At 37.4% G+C, this 17,719-nt stretch overlaps 1 protein-coding gene across 1 annotated transcript; it reads left to right on the plus strand.

Annotated features, from left to right (window-relative positions):
* The first annotated feature begins 13,958 nt into the window (after window positions 1–13,958).
* LOC111912704 (uncharacterized) lies at window positions 13,959–17,511 on the plus strand. Its single transcript, XM_023908433.1, has 6 exons — window positions 13,959–14,261; window positions 14,325–14,855; window positions 15,237–15,416; window positions 15,498–15,815; window positions 16,598–16,915; window positions 17,038–17,511. The coding sequence occupies exons 1-6, from the start codon at window positions 13,959–13,961 to the stop codon at window positions 17,509–17,511; spliced, it is 2,124 nt and encodes a 707-aa protein (XP_023764201.1).
* Window positions 17,512–17,719: the final 208 nt, after the last annotated feature.

The raw sequence follows: 17,719 nt of genomic DNA on the forward strand, positions 1-17,719 counted from the left end.
TTACATTGCAAATTAGCAAGATACTTATTTTTTTTAATCCTGAAACAACATGCCAATAGAAAACTAATCACCAAAAAAAAAAAAAAAATCTGCCAAAAAGCTGAAACGAAAAAACTCTAACATGAAAATGAAACTAATCGCCGCAAGAAAACTATCTACCGAAAGGAACTATTTGCTGCTGCTGCATCGCGCGGGTACCTACTAGCATATATATATATATATATATATATATATATATATATATAGTGTTGTAATTCTTAGATCTTTGCTTAAAATTTCGAGATTCACTAAGATCTAACACATTTTTGCCAAATAAACTAAGAATTCACACCAAACATACATATAACACATAGAAAACGAAGAAGTAAAGATCCAAGGTTGGGAGTGCTTCCTACTGTGCCAGTAGAATAGCCGTCTCCAATTGTGAGCCCACTCAAGTTGCTCATGATGCCTAAAGTCCGATTATTGAGCCCGCTCAAGTTGTTCAAGATGTTCAAAGCCCAATCATTGAAACAACCCCAGTCCAAGAAGATGTTCAAAGCCAATTCATTGAAACAGCCTCGGTCCAAGAAGATGTTCAAAGTTAAATGGTTAATGAGGAGATATTTGCTTCGGGAAGCTCTTATTCCCCACCTCCTCCAGAGCACGATGTTGCTTCTGTGAAACTAGCAAAGTTACTTGCTTTTTAAGATTCCGTTTCTCAGTCCAAATGAAAAGGAATATCTATTGGCTCCAGGCAAGGAGTTGATGAAGACTCCCATCAAACCGTCTCTGAGCTTAAACAAGAGATTATGCTTTTGAAGCAGGAGTCCATTGAAAAGGATTTTCTAATTGGTAGTCTAGATGTAAGAGTTTCTAACCTTGAATAGGAGAACTCTGTTAAAGATGCAAAGATTTCTGAACATCAAGTGAATCTTGGTGACATAACTGCTTTATTCGTTGACCTGAAGCAGCGCTTACATCAGAAGTTTGGTGATGATTTTCAACCTTTAAGTGTTGAAGGCGAAAAGATTTTTGTATCTAGCTTTGATCCAGTCAATCCACCTTCTCAACATGTGAATGAAAGAGTTGTTAGAGCTGCTCCAGATGCGAATATTGACACTTTTTTTTATCCTCTGGTCCTTCTTTTTCTCAAGAAAGAAGAGAGAAACATGATCGAATTGAGCAACTGAAAGGGAAGATGTTGGCGATGAAACATTCAGATCAGAATGCTCCAGGAGATCACCCTGAAATGTTTTTAAGGGAGTCTGGGAAGAAATTTACTGACAAGTATGGAGATCGCTCTGGCATTTTGATGTGGGGATATGATGCTGACAAGAAAATGTGGGTCGTGAAGCGAAAGAGCAGTCAGATTGAGTATTACGAGAAGCAAACTGACTTTATGTCCAAGAAAAAAGTTGATCTTGCTGAACTTATTCACGCTCCTTTCAACAATCCAACCAATGACTCTGTCGCATGGGATTTTAAGAGGTTTCTTAAGGATCAAGCTAAAAATAAATTTGAACGCATGAAGACTGCTTCATCGTTCACGAAAAAGGCTAAGCATGTCATTGACCCTCACACTAATAAAACCATGGTGAATGTTATGTCTCCACCTACAAAGCAAGCTAAAAGGATTCCATTTCCCAGACGTTTACCAGAAGGCACCTTGGACTCAATGCAATTCCGGGTTTATGATGAGTCTACCGCGTCGGTGGTGATCAAGCTGAAAAAGAGCCAGTATCACATTGTCGATCCCAAGGATTTGTTGAAGTTTAGAGAACGTGATATTCATACTTTGTCACATTTTCAACTTATTATAGAAAATGAATTGTTTAAAGCTCCTAGAAATGCTTTCACTGGAATGGTTGCCACTATAATTGAAAGGAAGTTGTGGGCTGGGGCCTTCGATTAGTCTGATGTTCATCTTGTAGCTAAGCTGTAATAGCAGCCAACAATAAACCAAGGGGGAGATTGTTGGGTCATATTTTTATGTTTTATGTTGGGTTAATAGTGTTTTAATATTGGGCTTAGAGTATTATTATGTTAATGGGCTTTTATGTGTTTACGGTTAGATGAACCGTAATCACCTAGTGTTTACGATCATAATGGGTTGGGCTTTTTTGGTATTGTACTCGGTATATATAGATAGGTATTCAGCGATTTAGAGTTTAGTTGTTCCACTATTTTGTTCACGGATGCCATTAGAATTTCTATGTACCATAAAATTTGTTGTTAATAGAATCATGTGCATTGGAAGTTATTTTGTGTTCTTGAATCACTATCTGGTTTACATTCCACATTCACTAAATAGATTGATTGATATTGTGTGAAATCCATTGTTTTGGGACTTAAATTATCCCTTTTGATGTAACCATGTTTCGCTTGGTAAATAATAGTAGTTTTATCCTCATATATGAGAACTGGTTCATTGGGATCATAAGCCAAATCACATGTAGTTCAAATATAGCCATATACAGCTCAAAGCCATGCATATTCTCTAGCCGCCTCATGGAGCGCGAGTAGTTTAGAGTGATTTGTCGAACTAGCAACTATATCCTGTTTACAAGATATCCATGATATCGATATGTTCCCAATGGTAAAGTCATAACCATATTGGGAACGTCCCTTATGCGGGTCTCATAAGTAAGTTGCATCGGCATAGCCGGCAAGGGTCACGTTATCTCGAGCATAATTTGGACTTGATCCACTCGATGACACGTAGGGATAGAATAAACCCATATCCATAGTACCTTTAAGATAAAGAAAGATGTCTTTAACCCATGCCAATGGTGGCGTGATGGCATATTGTTGTGCCGAGCAAGACAATTCATAACAAACAAGATTTCCAGTCTAGTACATTAGGCCAAGTACAATAATGCGCCTATTGCACCTAGATATGAACAATCGGGGCTCAATATCTCTTCATCGTCCTCCTCTGGATGGAATTGGTCCTTTTTAATTTCTAGAGAAACGAACAAACATGGGAGTAGATGAAAGCTTCACATCATTATGACTAAAGCGTCTCAACACCTTTTGGGTGTAGGTTTCTTGATGGAGGAAAAATCCATCATTAAGGTGCTCAATCTGTAGACAGAGGCAATACCTTGTCTTCCCAAGATCTTTCATATCAAATTCCTACTTTAGAATTTCAGTAGTTTCGAACAACTCTTTTGAGGTTTCTATGAGATTCATAGCATATACATAGACTGCAACAGTCGCATATCCCGAAATGGATTTCTTAATAAACACGCATGGGAATATATCATTATTCAAATATCACAGATTGATCAAGTACTCACTTAGATGGTTATACCACATCCGTACAGATTGTTTCAATCCATAAAGTAAGCGTCTCATTCTTATTCAGAACGTGTTTGGTGGATTGGAACTACTTGATTTAGGAAAGTTAAGTCCATCAGGGACTTTCATGTATATCTCTGTGTTTAGATCCCTATAGAGACAGGTTGTGACCACATCAATGAGTTGCACATTTAGTTTTTCGGTGTAACAACGTAAATTTTAAAACAAATTTTCATTTTTCAAACATAATAAAACTCATATAATATTCTCAAAATCTCATGTATCAATGTCATCACAATAAAACATATCCCAGAATCTCAACGCATAATCTTCTGCCAGTGTGTACAAATCATGTTGGTGCCTTCCCGCGACCCTCGCTGGTACCTGAAACACATATCACATAACACGGTAAGCATAAATGCTTAGTGAGTTCCCTAAAATACCACATACACCACATAAGCCACTTGAGGCTATAACTCGGTATAGCCCTCCGGTCAATGTGTCTCAGCGGGACCCTCCAGTCCCGTAGCTCATTGGACCCTCCAGTCCGGTCTAGCTCGTTGGACCCTCCGGTCAGGTCTAAATCATTGGACCCTCCGGTCCGGTCTACTCGAGGACCCTCTGGCCTCGTAAGTCGTTGGACCCTCCGGTCCGGTCTATATAACACATAACATACATATATCACAGTGCACATAATCTCAAACATAGACATAACACATAAGACCCTCCGGTCTGCACATAGATACCACTCTAGGTAATGTATAGTGAGAAGACTCACCTCGATGATGTCTAGTAAACTCTCGTGCTCGATATCCCCGATCTAGCCTCTGCCTATCAAAATGATAATATCTCTAATAATACTCTCTTTATATCCCCATTTCTAAAGAATGGGTAGAAGACCAGTCTACCCCTCCATAGTCTCTCTTGAATCAGTTTGACCAAACCCAAGGTCAACTGAAATCAACTCTAGTAAATGGTCTAAGTTTGACTAGACCCGCCGAGTGCACTCAGGTGACTCGGCGAGTCCATGCATGTCCTCAGACTCCTCCTAAGGCCCCACTCGACTCGTCGAGTTAACCTCTCACTCGACGGGTTTCCACTGATCACGAATCGCGGGGCAACATGATCCGACTCGTTGAGTCATTTGCTAAATCATTAACTAGTAGCTGATTAGCAACATTTGGTAGACTTAGGATTTGTTGCACTTCCTTATCAACGTGTGCAAATGGGGGATCAGTGAGACATATTGGGTACATGCCACGTTATTTCACATCATTCCGCATCAACGTTAAGGTGAAAATCTTCCCCTAGCGACGAGAAGATTGTCTAATCAAAGTCACAATCTGACTGTCTTGCGTTAACGAGATCGTCTGTCAAGCGCTCTAAATATTATACACTGGAAGGGGATTCATAACCAACTGTCACACCCCCAAACCGGAACAGCAGAAACGTTTGGGGGGTGGAGGACGTCATGTACAGTATCACAACATTTGCATCATAGTAATCAAAGCAAACACAACCATTACATTGAATAGATATAAGGTATTTACATATGTTTGATACATAGTTTGTATACAACAAAAGTATAAAAGACGCAAATCCAAAAGCTCAGTCTTCTCAAAAACCTGCGGGTGTACCTGTCTACCGGTTCCCTGAGAATACAAGCGGTTTTGAAAGAGTATCAACATTTAAGATGGTGAGTTCATAAGTATGTTTTTGTAGTGAAAACCTTTCTGTGAATCTGTAAAATGTTTGCATGTTCCCAAGGAAATCCAATATTTTCTTTAGTAATGTAAAGTAGTCTTAAACCCTAAGGCCAAAATGTACATCATTACTGTATTATGTATTAGTATGTGAAAATGTTAATATGTATGCCTGATTACCACTAGTTGTATTGTATAGTGTGTCCTTGTATGAAAACTCTTGTATGAAAACCCTAGATATCACCAGTAATTTATGATGTATTATGTATGAAAACCCTGGCTATCACCAGTAATGTATGATGTATTCTTTATGAAAACCCTTGTATGAAAACCCTGACTATCACTAGTAATGTATGATGTATTCTGTATGAAAACCCTGGCTATCACCAGTAATGTATGATGTATTCTTTATGAAAACCCTTGTATGAAAACCCTGACTATCACCAGCAATGTATGATGTATTTTGTATGAAAACCCTGGCTATCACCAGTAATGTATGATGTATTCTGTATGAAAACTCTAGCTACCACCAGTATGTATAGTATGTTATGTATGAAAACCCTGGCTACCACTAGTATGTATAGTATGTTCTGTATGAAAACCTTTGTATGAAATGTTCTGTATGAAAACCCTGGCTACCACATGTATGTATAATAGCTTTATTACTTAAAATAAAACTATGTATTTGTATTCTCTGGAATCCTCCAGTTGTAGTATATGATAGTTCTATTAATGAAAATAAAACTATTTGAAGAATTGAAATCCCGTAAACAAATGGTTAGTTTATAATGTTGTGAGTTTGGTATAACCCTGCTTGATATGACCTAGCTTCCTCTAGGACGTTCTTTAGGCGTCGGATGTTATGACATTTGTCACCCCAGGCATGCCTGTCTAACTGTAGCTAGCAGTTCAGGTGTGGGATTGTTAGTCCCAAATAGATATATTCACAAATCTCATGCTCTCCCTCCAGGAGACTCTGGTTATACTGTGGTAGGATTTAGATCTACACCCCGAATGGTAAAATTGAAGTAGTGCCTCACAACCCTGTATTAACTAGTTTACGTGTAGTGCTGTAGTGTTCTATTGTACTCGAAACTGTAGGTATACTTGTAGAGTAATAATAACTATACTTAAATAATTATTTAGTATTGTACTCTTTTTCAGAAAGTAGTATTGTATGCCATAAACTATGTCTATTATAGTTTATATGTCAGTTAATGTATAAGCTTTGGAATTGATAAACCGTGTGTTGTATCCCAAACTATACCTATTATAGTTTGCATGTATGTTATGTATTCGAGTCATGTATTGTACTGAAAACTTTGCAATTATGGTTGTGTGTTGAAAACTTCCCTTATGCTCAGCATGTTACAAAAGAGATAAAATATCTAAATATTTTATAAAATGTAGTGATCTCTTGGTTGTATCAATTGCATAAGTCCTAATCTTGTTGAAATCATTTATATAAGAACACAACATTCCTTTATGTTTTGCTTTTATTCTGCCTGAAAAGTTAAAAAAAACAGTTAAAGTGTAGGGGTATGAACTCACAGTTGATTATGTGTAGGAGCTCGACAACCAAACCGGAAAGATGACCCTCGAGTTGGAGTATGCGGAAATTAATAGTATCCTAATGATAATTTGTCACACCCCCGAACCAGACGGCGAAAACGTTCGGGCGCTCGTGTGACTAACAATTGAATAATCATTACAATGAATATACATGAAACGTAACACATTCATCACCAACATTAAATAATACAACCAACATTGTTCACATCAAGTACATTGTGAAATGACATTGTTTGCTCTGCTCCGCTATCAAATAAAATGCATGCATACGAGTTGTTAAGAAGGAACATATAGGTGACAACGGCTGGGTCCTGCACTGCTTCACCCTGGCCCATTGTCAGTGCTCTCCCTGTGGCTCCTACCCCTTGATTGTTTGCATTGGGGCAATTTCTCCTTATATTCCCAATTTTCCCACATCCGTAACAGCTATAGCTAGCTCCAGTATTGGTGTTTTTGTTGTTGCTGTTGTTTCTCATCTGGTTCTGCAGGAGCTGAGTACTACAATACTTCGATGTATGGACCTTTCAATTGCACCTTGTGCAACTCATCTCTCTGCACTCCCCGTGCTGGTGGAAGTTGCATTTTCCACACTTGGGGAGATTTCCCGAGTACTGCTTAGAAGTATTTGGCGTGGATGAGGCCGGAGCATGTGGTGTGGCAGTAGCTTGTGTTGTAGCATGGACAAATATTGTTTGTTGCTTCTTAGATGATTCCGAGTTTTGCTTTCCCTTCCGCTTATTGTTCTTCCCCTTCTTGTTCTCTTCTTCCTTCTTAACCTCTGCTACCACTATCTTGGCACCCTTCTTATTGCCGTGATCGTACAGTTTCTTGGCCAGTCTCTTGGCACTATCAAATGTTTTAGGGTTTGTCGCAATGACATTCCCTTGGATAGGTTCAGTGTTGAATTTCCTCCATAAGCGTTTATTAAGTATTGTTAGGTTATTATCCTAATATACGCACATAAGTGTGAAATTTTTGTTTTGTTCAGAGTTATAGTTGCATATCATGTATGGTTAGATATGCTAGTTCACTATAAACATTATTCTGATACCAACCTGTCACACCCCCGAACCAAACGGCGGAAACTTCCGTGGGCTCGTGTGACTAACAATTGAATAATCATTACAATGAATATACATGAAACGTAAGACATTCATCACCAACATTACGTAATACAACCAGCATTGTTCACATCAAGTACATTGTTAAATTACATAAGTTCTAATTTTCCAAAGTACGATAAGTGATGTTACATAAACAAAACCATACACCCTATAAGCTTAAATTTGCATTTTTGACCCTTGTAAAAGTATGTTTAGCATAAAACACCTTTTTGTACATGTAGGACCTATTTGGCCCCATTTAAAACAGAATTTTCACTTTTTACCCTTATCTTTTGTTTTCTTGACAATTTTGACCTTTAACATGATTTTTGTTAAATTCTTTTGCATCTTAAACATGTGTTCTTCTTTGACTTGGTAATATGATATATATATATATACATACATATATATATATATATATATATATGTATGTATATATATATATATATATATATATATATATATATATATATATATATATATATATATATGGAAGAGTTATATGGAAAATGAATGATTAGGGCAACACATATTTAAACCAATGAAAACATGACAACACATCACTTCCACAATAACTTCCACAATACATTACTTGTGAAGAAAGAAATGGACACGTGTCATTTGATTATTGGTTCCGGTAGATGTTGCCCTAGTTATTTGTTTTCCATAGAACTCGTTCCTATATATATATATATATATATATATATATATATATATATATATATTGTTGTAATTCTTAGATCTTTGTTTAAAATTTCGAGATTCACTTAGATCTAACACATTTTAGCCAAATAAACTAAGAATTCACACCAAACATGCATATAACACATAGATCTACATATTTTACTTGTATTCTCCCCTAAAACAAAAAACAAGGGGGGGGGGGTATGAACTCACCTTTGCTTTGATGTTTCGGTTTTGAAGAAGAAATGAAGAAGATTTTGGTCCTAACAACACCTTGGAGTAGTTTTCGGACTTGGATAGTTTCTAGGGTGTTAGATCACGAAATGAAGCTTCATAAGAGAGTGTTCTTAGCTTAAGGATGAAATCAAAGTCTTAAGTATGATAACAACTTATCAAAGAGTGATGATCTAGAAGAGAACCTCTTGAAGGCACACACCAATTCTCAAAATTTTTGTGGGAGAGGAGGGATATTCTTTAGAGTATTAGAGAGTATTTGGAATAGTATGTGTGTTTGTGTCGCATTCGGCCGAGAGTAGAAGAGGAGAGGGGAGAGAGATGGTGAAGTGAAAAGTATAGATTAGGGCTTCTAAGTCCAATAAAGTTGAATTGGGTGCTTATTGGTCCATTAGGCCCAATAAGGAACTCCTAGTCCAATATGAACTTAAACCATGGATCTTAGGGCTTCAGACTATTTGATGAGCATGAATGGTGAATCTAAATGTGCATTGAGTGATATTTACTAAGAGTATAAGATTTACAATAGTTGAATGGTTACACACGAATAGAATTTCCTAGCTAAAATGCTAGTTGTGACATAATTAAACACATAATTGTATTTAAATTAGCGATTCTGTTAATTATAGTGTTAGAAAACACTTGCTTTTGGGTTAGGAATGTTACCGAGACTTGTTTGAAGTGGAAAAAATAGGGTTTGCAACCGAGGTTCACGGCTCAAGGCTGTTTGTGGCCGTGAACTGGGTTTGTGGCCGTAAACTAGGTTTACGGCCGTGAACAGGGTTTACGGTTGTGAACTCGTTTGCGGCTGTGAACGGGTATGCGGCTGTGAACGGTTTGCAGCCTTTGAAGATATGAAGGCTGTTCTTGGTGAAAAAAAAACTTGAAGATTTGAAGGTTTGATCTTGATGATTTGAATGTTCTTGGGAGGTTCTTGAGAGTACTTTGAGAGGATTTTCGGGTGAAAAAGATGAGATATGTGGGAAAACCTTTATACCAGTTGGGTTTGTAGCCGTAGGTGGATTCTCGGCGGTAAACGGGTTCGTGGCCCAAGGTTTTACGGCCGTAAACGCTTGGCTAGACGATTTTTGCTGAATTTTCGAAGGAATCTTGATCTTTCGAGTGTTTTTGGTTCTGAAAAATTATATAACCTCTAAATATATATTTTAGATTGTTTTCCAACCTACAAGAGCTTAACGGAATAAAAAAAATTGAAGTTTCATTTAACGAAAATTGACTTTTGTTGACTAGAAAGTGTCGGGTTGTCACACCAACATATATTCCCCGTCATTTATGAGGTCCAAATTTCGAATGCTTTGGAGGTTCAAATGGTGTTGATACAAGAAAGTGACACTCGGCAACTAAGAAAGGACTCGAAGACCAATAGATTTTGTGAACCGTAGAGGAGAATGCCGAAGACTGCTAATCATTAGTGGAACCCGAAGACAAGAAGAAAAGAGCCGAAGATATCTTTTTGAACATGAAGACAAAAAAAGAAACACGTTACTTTAACTAACCATGCGTGTAAACCTTGTATTATCCGGTGTACCTTTTAGAATCATCGAAGTTAGTAGCTTTGTAATAGATTATTATTTCTTTGTAACTTTTGGACCTCAAAAAATAGAGTGTTCGTCTTCATGTTTATGTACCAATTCTAGATCTTATCAGTACAATATATTTTCATTTCAATACTATCTAAGTTATCTAATTGATACTTTATCCGAGTCCTTTTTCACTTAAGTTGTTCATCATTTACTAACTTGTGTTTGATTGCAAACCATGTTACGATTCAACTAAGTGTCTACTTGTTTATGCTTATTCATAAAACTTGTTGATATTTACATTCTATGCAATTTAACTTTTATTATTGAGCTAACCAAAGATCCATTGAGATTAACTTACATTTCCGCAATATATTATCTCGTTATAAAGTTCTTCTCTTAACAATTGGTATCAGAGCCAGAGTGGTTTCCTTTTAACTCCGTCCAAAAAATTGAAGCTTTTTCTTAAAAAAAAAACTCTAATTTAAAAGGCCTTATATACCAATAAAGCTCTTTAAAACAAGGAAGAATGGAACAAGCTTATTCTTTAAACATTTTAAATAGTGTTGGAGGTTCTAATAGAGCTCCAATACTTGTTATAAGTAAATATCATCATTGGTCCCAAGGAATGGAAATATATTTAAAGAGACTAGGAAGAGATGTTTGGAGATATGTAGAGGAAGGACCTCATGTCCACATTATCACTCCCATTGCTGCTAATGGTGCTCAAGAAAGACTCAGAGGTGGTCCGGCAGCCATGAACAAACCTACCAATGATGATCTCGATAAGATGGAGAAAGATGAAATTGCCTTCTATGAAATTTCATGTGAAGTTCCTCCAGAAAACTTTGATATCATCATCAACTGTACATCTGCTAAAGAAATTTGGGAAGTACTCAGAATTCTATATCAAGGTTCTAAACAAGCAGAAGACAAGAAGCTCACCACTGCTCTCAACGTGTTCACAAACTTCAAAGCACTACATGGTGAAAGTCTTGATGACTCCTTTAAGAGATTTAACCTCATAATCACTAAACTCTCAAATGATGGTACCATCAACAACAACCATTAAACCAATCTGCAGTTTCTAAATGGGTTAGGAAGACATTGGACGACTGCAAAAATGATAGTTCAAAGAGATAGGAAGATCCAGACTCTATATCTGTTCAAACTCTATGGTGAACTTCAGGCTCAAGAATCCACAGTATGGAAAGAATTTGTAGATATGGGTGGATCACTTGCTCTGGTGGCTCAAACTCTTCGGTATGCCATCAAAGCACCGCAATATCCCTTTCCCGGAGAGTCATCATATCAACATCCGTATCATAATTCACTACAGTCATGTGAGGCAGATATGGAACTAGATGATGGTGAAGATTTCCAAAATGCCCTAGCCCTCGTCAGTCAACAATTCAATCAACTCCCACCACCCACTTTTCTCAAAACTCTATAGTTCACTAGACCATCTTTCAATAGAAATTACAACCCGCAGAACAATCATCAATGATACCCCATAAATTCTCATCACCAACCTCTGCCTCAGAACATACCAATGATGATTTCTAATCACAAAGAAATTCCGTAGACAAACAAAACATCAGACTCTGTTACTAATACTAAAGACAACAAAGATGGAGTTCTTGTCTGCCACAAATGTCACAGGGAAAATCAATTTGCAAGAGATGGCAAAGCAAATGTGGTGAAATACAAAACATTCTATCTTAGAATGGACCAAGAGATGGAAGGTAAGGAGAAGGAAAAAGTGAAAGCGTGTTTAGCTCAAGTTCGTAGGGATCATCAGTTTTGGTCTTCGGGAGATGAAGATGAGGAGCCTACCAACAAAATAAAGAGAGGAAATATATGCATGGTTGCAACAAGTGAAGAAGATCTCCTCAACCAACCTGAAGAAAAACTATGGATACATGGTAAGGGAAGGGACCCTCAACATCGTTGAACAACTAAAAATTATGATTCCGTCTAATAACTATAGCATGCATGATTGTGAATCTCACCTAGAATGACTTAATGAAACTTGAGTTGTCTTCCTTATAGACTACAACAAAGCAGCAAATGAAAAGAACACAGAGACCCAAGAGATGCATCACTTGAGAGGAAGACTGGAAGACAAGAAGCTTAAGGTTACAATGTTAGAAAGAGACTTGTTGTTTGAAAAGAATGATAGGTTACTTAGTGAAACTCAATTAGAAATTGCTTTCAATCAACAGGATTTAGCCCGCAAGGAAATTGTACGTCTGAATCAATTAATTGAAAAGTTGTCTAATGAAAGTGAGGCCATTGAAAATTTAGTTAATAATGGGACTATTGATAACACATTTAAATGGGGGTGGTCGAATGGCTTATCTACCGAAGAGAAATTTCCTCCTCGGTTTGATGCCGAACATCCATACATCCCACCAGACCGGAACATTCATTACCCAATCAAGGACAAGACCTTTCTCGAAGATATTTGATGTCACTTCGGTAGATACATCCAAAATCATCGCGAAACTCAGAAAGTTTTTTGCCTATCATTAGTACGATTAGTTCTAATTCCCAATCCAGTTCCGAAGTGGATGAGGAAATTATTGTGGAAAGATCCGAATCAATCTCAACCTCTGTTGTTGATGAAGAAATAATTTTAGAAGGACCATCTCTGCCCTATAAGACACATCGCAACAAGGACTTACCTTTGACCTACTGTGCGACACTTCAATCCTCATTTCCAAAAAATGTAATCCCGCAGACTTCGGTCAAGTCCACATCGACTCTTCTGTCTCTCCCACATGAACTTGACATTAACAACTTTGAGTTTGGACAATGCTCCTGTTAAAGATTTAGTGTTGCATCATTGAGCCTGTTTTGTCTAGTCCATTCTGTATTAACGAGTTGGGCCTCTCCACTCGTATTTGCTGCTAGGGTTATAATATATATGATGCATGCATACTACGTATTTTAGTTAACTCTCATAATTATCTTTGTAACCCTATTTTACGCCTCTACAGAAGCAATTATTCATCGAGTTCTTATGAGGCGTGACTATTAATCATTCATCACTAGTTTGATCATATCGTGTTCTTGTTTACCTGTTTGAATATATTCGATCATTAAGTATTTATTCCTATCAAGTGGTATCAGAGCAGGAGACCGTGTACTTAATACACAACTCTTCTGTTTGAAGAAATTAGTAGGGTTTTCGCAAATATTTGATCTCTTAAGAGCCATCACTGATTTATTGACGTAATTCTGTGATCTCAATATTAAATTAATAAGTGTTTACAGTCTGATTAATTGCAGGTATTAAAAGATTATTCACCATGAAGAAGGATGAGTCAAACATCAACTACTTGAATATCTCAAGCAATATCGGATCAACAACCAGAATCCCAATTCTTTTTCCTCAAGAATATGAAGTCTGGGCGATGCACTTTGAAGATTATGTTTTAGCTTCAGAAGATAATGGTTATCTGATTTGGGAAGCAATCACTCTAGGTCCGTTTGTTCACACAGAGACCAAAAGAACTATCAAAACCCAGAAAGATTACAACCAATTGCTTCTTGACATGAAGGACGTGCCTCAAGATGAAAAAGACAAACTCTTAAGCAACATTAAAGGAATGAGGATCATCAGATTCGCTTTGCAAGCAGATACTTTTCGTCTTGTAAGCTCATGTGACACAACGAAGGCTATATGGGATAGGTTGAGAGAGCTCTATTCCACAGACGTAGATCTAGAACACTCGACTCAAACACTATTGTTATCCGAGTTTGGCGAGTTCGTTCAAAAGCCTGAATAAACTCTAAGTGCCACTTTCAATCGATATAATCATATTCTCAACAAGATGATGAGGCACGGGATTGGACGTGAGCTGATTGAGCAAAAGGTCACGTTCATGAACAGACTACGATCAAAGTGGAAGGCAGTGGTGTCAATTGTTAAAGCACATGAACAGTTCAATAACTATACTCTTGCAAGACTTGTGGGAATTCTGAAGGCGCAAGAGAGTGAAGTAATTAAAGAAGCAAAGGTGGTGTTTGGGATGGGGTCTTTTGCCTTAGTTGCGAAAGGAAAGACTGTTGCTGATGACGTATCTGATTTAGATCATTTTGAGTACGAGCTCTCAAACGAAGATTTTGCTTTAATGGTGTCTAACCCTAAGCGATTTTCTAGGAAGAAGTTTCCCTCAAACAAAAATAGGAACTGGTAGGGAAGCTATAACTCAAAGAAAGTGAAAGAGGAGAACAAAAGTGGATCTCATAAAGAGGAAGAGAAGAAGGAGAAAAAGGTAGTTGATGACTCAGGATACGATTGCAATTATTTTCATGGTAAAAACCATCTTGCAAAGGAGTGTATGTTGCGAAGGAAGAATGAGAAGAATGAAGGAGAGGATGAGGAGGCCTATCACATGCAAAAGCTGGAAGAGATTAAGAAGAAGAAATCTAGTGATAATTATATGCCTGCTTTTGTTGTACAGGAAAACTTGGCTCAAGGTGAGTTCGGAGGAGTGGAAGTCTGGTCAACAGACTCAGAGGATGAAGAAGTACGCAAGCCCACACATGGAAGGGTGTTTGTTGCGAAAGAACATAATTCACAATGCTCAAGAAGATGGTTGATGGTGACTGAAGGCGGATCGCAGATGAAGGAGAATGCAAGTGGGAGTGGAAGGAGCGAAGATAGCTGCTTCGCGGCAAGGCCTGTTCCAGAACAGATCAACGAATGTGAACATCTAATCAATAAGGTAAATTCCATTCTTGAATCTCTTAATATTCCTGTATATAGATACAAAACAGAACTTAATGATCTAAAATTCACCTTTTAAAGTATAAACGATAGTTTAAAGCGAACTTGGCTATCAAACTCTAACCTAACTGATCAATTGAGCAGGGCGATATCCAAGAGTGAGGAGAGGCGTATGTGGATCCAGAAGGTTGAGTTGGATTTGTCTAAGTCTAGGGACGAATCTATTTATTTGCAGAGAGATAATTTAATGCTTTTGAAACAGCGAAACATTTTTTGTTTGATTGCAAAAAGTCTTCACTTTAATATTACTCAACTGCATCTTGATTGTGAAATCGGTAAGAAAATCCATAAAATGATTTTTCCATTTCTCAAATTAAAGGAAGACGAAATAGACGCAGACTGCTACAATTGCGAATGTATTGTCTCGTCTGAAGAAACTTCAGATGCATACAAAGTCGGACTTGAACGTATTGAAAATTACATTAAGTCCAAGGACCACAAAAACACGTTGAAACAACTTCTGGATGAAAATGATAAAAAGCAGATCAAATCTGATACTGTGCAAAAATTTGATTCATTGAATGCCAAATTGAGTTTAGGAAATAAAATACATGTTGAAAGCACTTCTGAATTCGATTAGGATAGTGATATGAGTGATATTTCTGTAGAAGATGAGGTTGACTGCTCAGAGTTTGTTAAAATTGAATCTCATCCTGCGAAAGCTCTTATTTCTGAAATTTTTGTTAAGTTCGCAAGAGTTGTTCAAAACAAACCTGAAATTTTGAAAGTAAAAGCAACAGTTTTTCCAAAAGTTCAAACAAGACCAAATCAAGTTTTTAAAGTTAATGGGGTAACCAAAAATCAAACCATCGAGCTAAAGACCATTGTCGAAGAAGACAACAAAGACGGATGTGATGAATTCTTTTGGTCAGCTCCAATAGATAATGCTGACGAAACTGTTAGTTTATCTAAAAAAACTTCTTGAAAAGTCAAAGGAAGATACGTGGCTGAACCCTTGAATAATCGCTCAACATTTGCGAAAGATAGCCCTAGTGGTACCAAGGAGGTTTGCAACAAACCCAACCCCGTGAAGAGCGAACTTAAAGAGAGAAAAGCGAATCCTAAGGTGAACATCCATAAGTCATCAAACAACTTGCTGATAAAAAACGACAAAGGAATGACAGATATAGAAGAAATCTCAGTGAAAGGAAGCAGTTTTGGCAATCCCAAAATTCAAATTATGTTTGTTATGAAAGAAGAATGAATCACAAAGCGAAAGCTCCTTCGCAAGTAAACTCTAATCGGTGTTCGCATTGTTGTTCTCATAGTCCAAGGGACTCTCAGCAAAAAGGGACTCCAAAACCCTTCTTTAGAAAACAACCAATAGAGAGACCAAAGCCTTGTTACTCTCAATCCACAAAGTCTACATCTAATAACGTCAAAGGCAATGGAAAGCTATTTTCGGAGCCGAAAGCTCCAACTAAGAAATCAAATGCTAACCCTAAGGAAACTGAAAAGAAGCCCGTCAAGAATCAAGCTAACGAGAATAAAACTTTTGATTCTAAAGAATCTAACTCAACAGATAAAAAAATCAAAGTTTTCACCATCAAATGAAAAGATGAAACCACTCTTATAAAACAAACATATATGGTTGAGCTTGATACTACTTTTCCTAGATCTGTTAAAGGCTCACAAGGTCCCAAGAAACTTTGGGTTCCTAAATTTGCTTAAATTTTGCAGGTTATTCGTGACGAACAGTTCGACACTAAATGGTATATCGACAGTGGCTGTTCACGTCACATGACAGGAAGAAAGGAGGAACTACGAGAATTCAGGGCTCTCAAGGATGGTGGCAACGTAAAATACGGGAATAATTATTTTGGCAGAATAAAAGGCTACGACATGATAACGAATGGGAAATTCTCTATTCGTAAAGTGGCTTATGTAGAAGGCTTGCAGCATAACCTAATCAGTGTCTCACGGTTGGGTGTAAGAATCGGATTGAAAGTATCATTTAATGACGAAGGATCAGAAATCATTGAAAAGAAATCCAAGACTGTTCTTCTGAAATTACAACGAAAGGGTGAAATGTATCCACTGAATCTAAATTCGATATGAGGAAAGCCTTCCATTTGCATGCTTACAAAATCTTACTCAGACAAAAGCTGGTTATGGCATAGGCATCTTTCACACTTAAACTTCAAAGACATCAACAAGCTTGTCTTGGTGATCATGTACGAGGACTTCCTCTATTGAAATTCGACAAGGATCATTTGTGTGCAGCCTGTGAGATGAGAAAGCAAAGTAGAAAAAGTCATCCATTTATTGTGAACACGAAAGTCATCGAACCTTTGGAACTTCTACACATCGACCTTTGCAGGCCTTCTTCTATTGAAAGTGTTGGTGGTAGTAAGTATATTCTAGTAATTGTAGATGATTTTTTATGTTTCACTTGGGTGTTCTTTCTTAGACAGAAATCTGAAGAAACACCAAAGCTCAAGGACTTTATTAAGGAAATCAAACTTCAACTGCGAAAGCTGGTTCGCAACGTTCGTAGCGACAACGAGCTAGAATTCAAAAACCAAGCGTTTGAAGAATTTCTTGCTGAAAAGGGAGTCACACACAACTTCTATGCTCCCTACACTCCACAATAGAATGATGTAGTTGAAAGACGAAACCGTTCCTTATGTGAAGTTGCACGAACCTTGCTAACGTTCGCAAGTCAACCACTCTACTTCTGCGCTGATGCGATAGCCACCACTTGCTTTACTCAAAATCGATCCATCCTAAATAAGTGATTCTCAATAACTCCTTATGAAATCATAAATAATCACAAACCTAGTGCTAAGTTTTTCCATGTTT

This window comes from Lactuca sativa, chromosome 9 (genome assembly GCF_002870075.4).
Source record: "Lactuca sativa cultivar Salinas chromosome 9, Lsat_Salinas_v11, whole genome shotgun sequence".
Taxonomy (NCBI): Eukaryota; Viridiplantae; Streptophyta; class Magnoliopsida; order Asterales; family Asteraceae; genus Lactuca; species Lactuca sativa.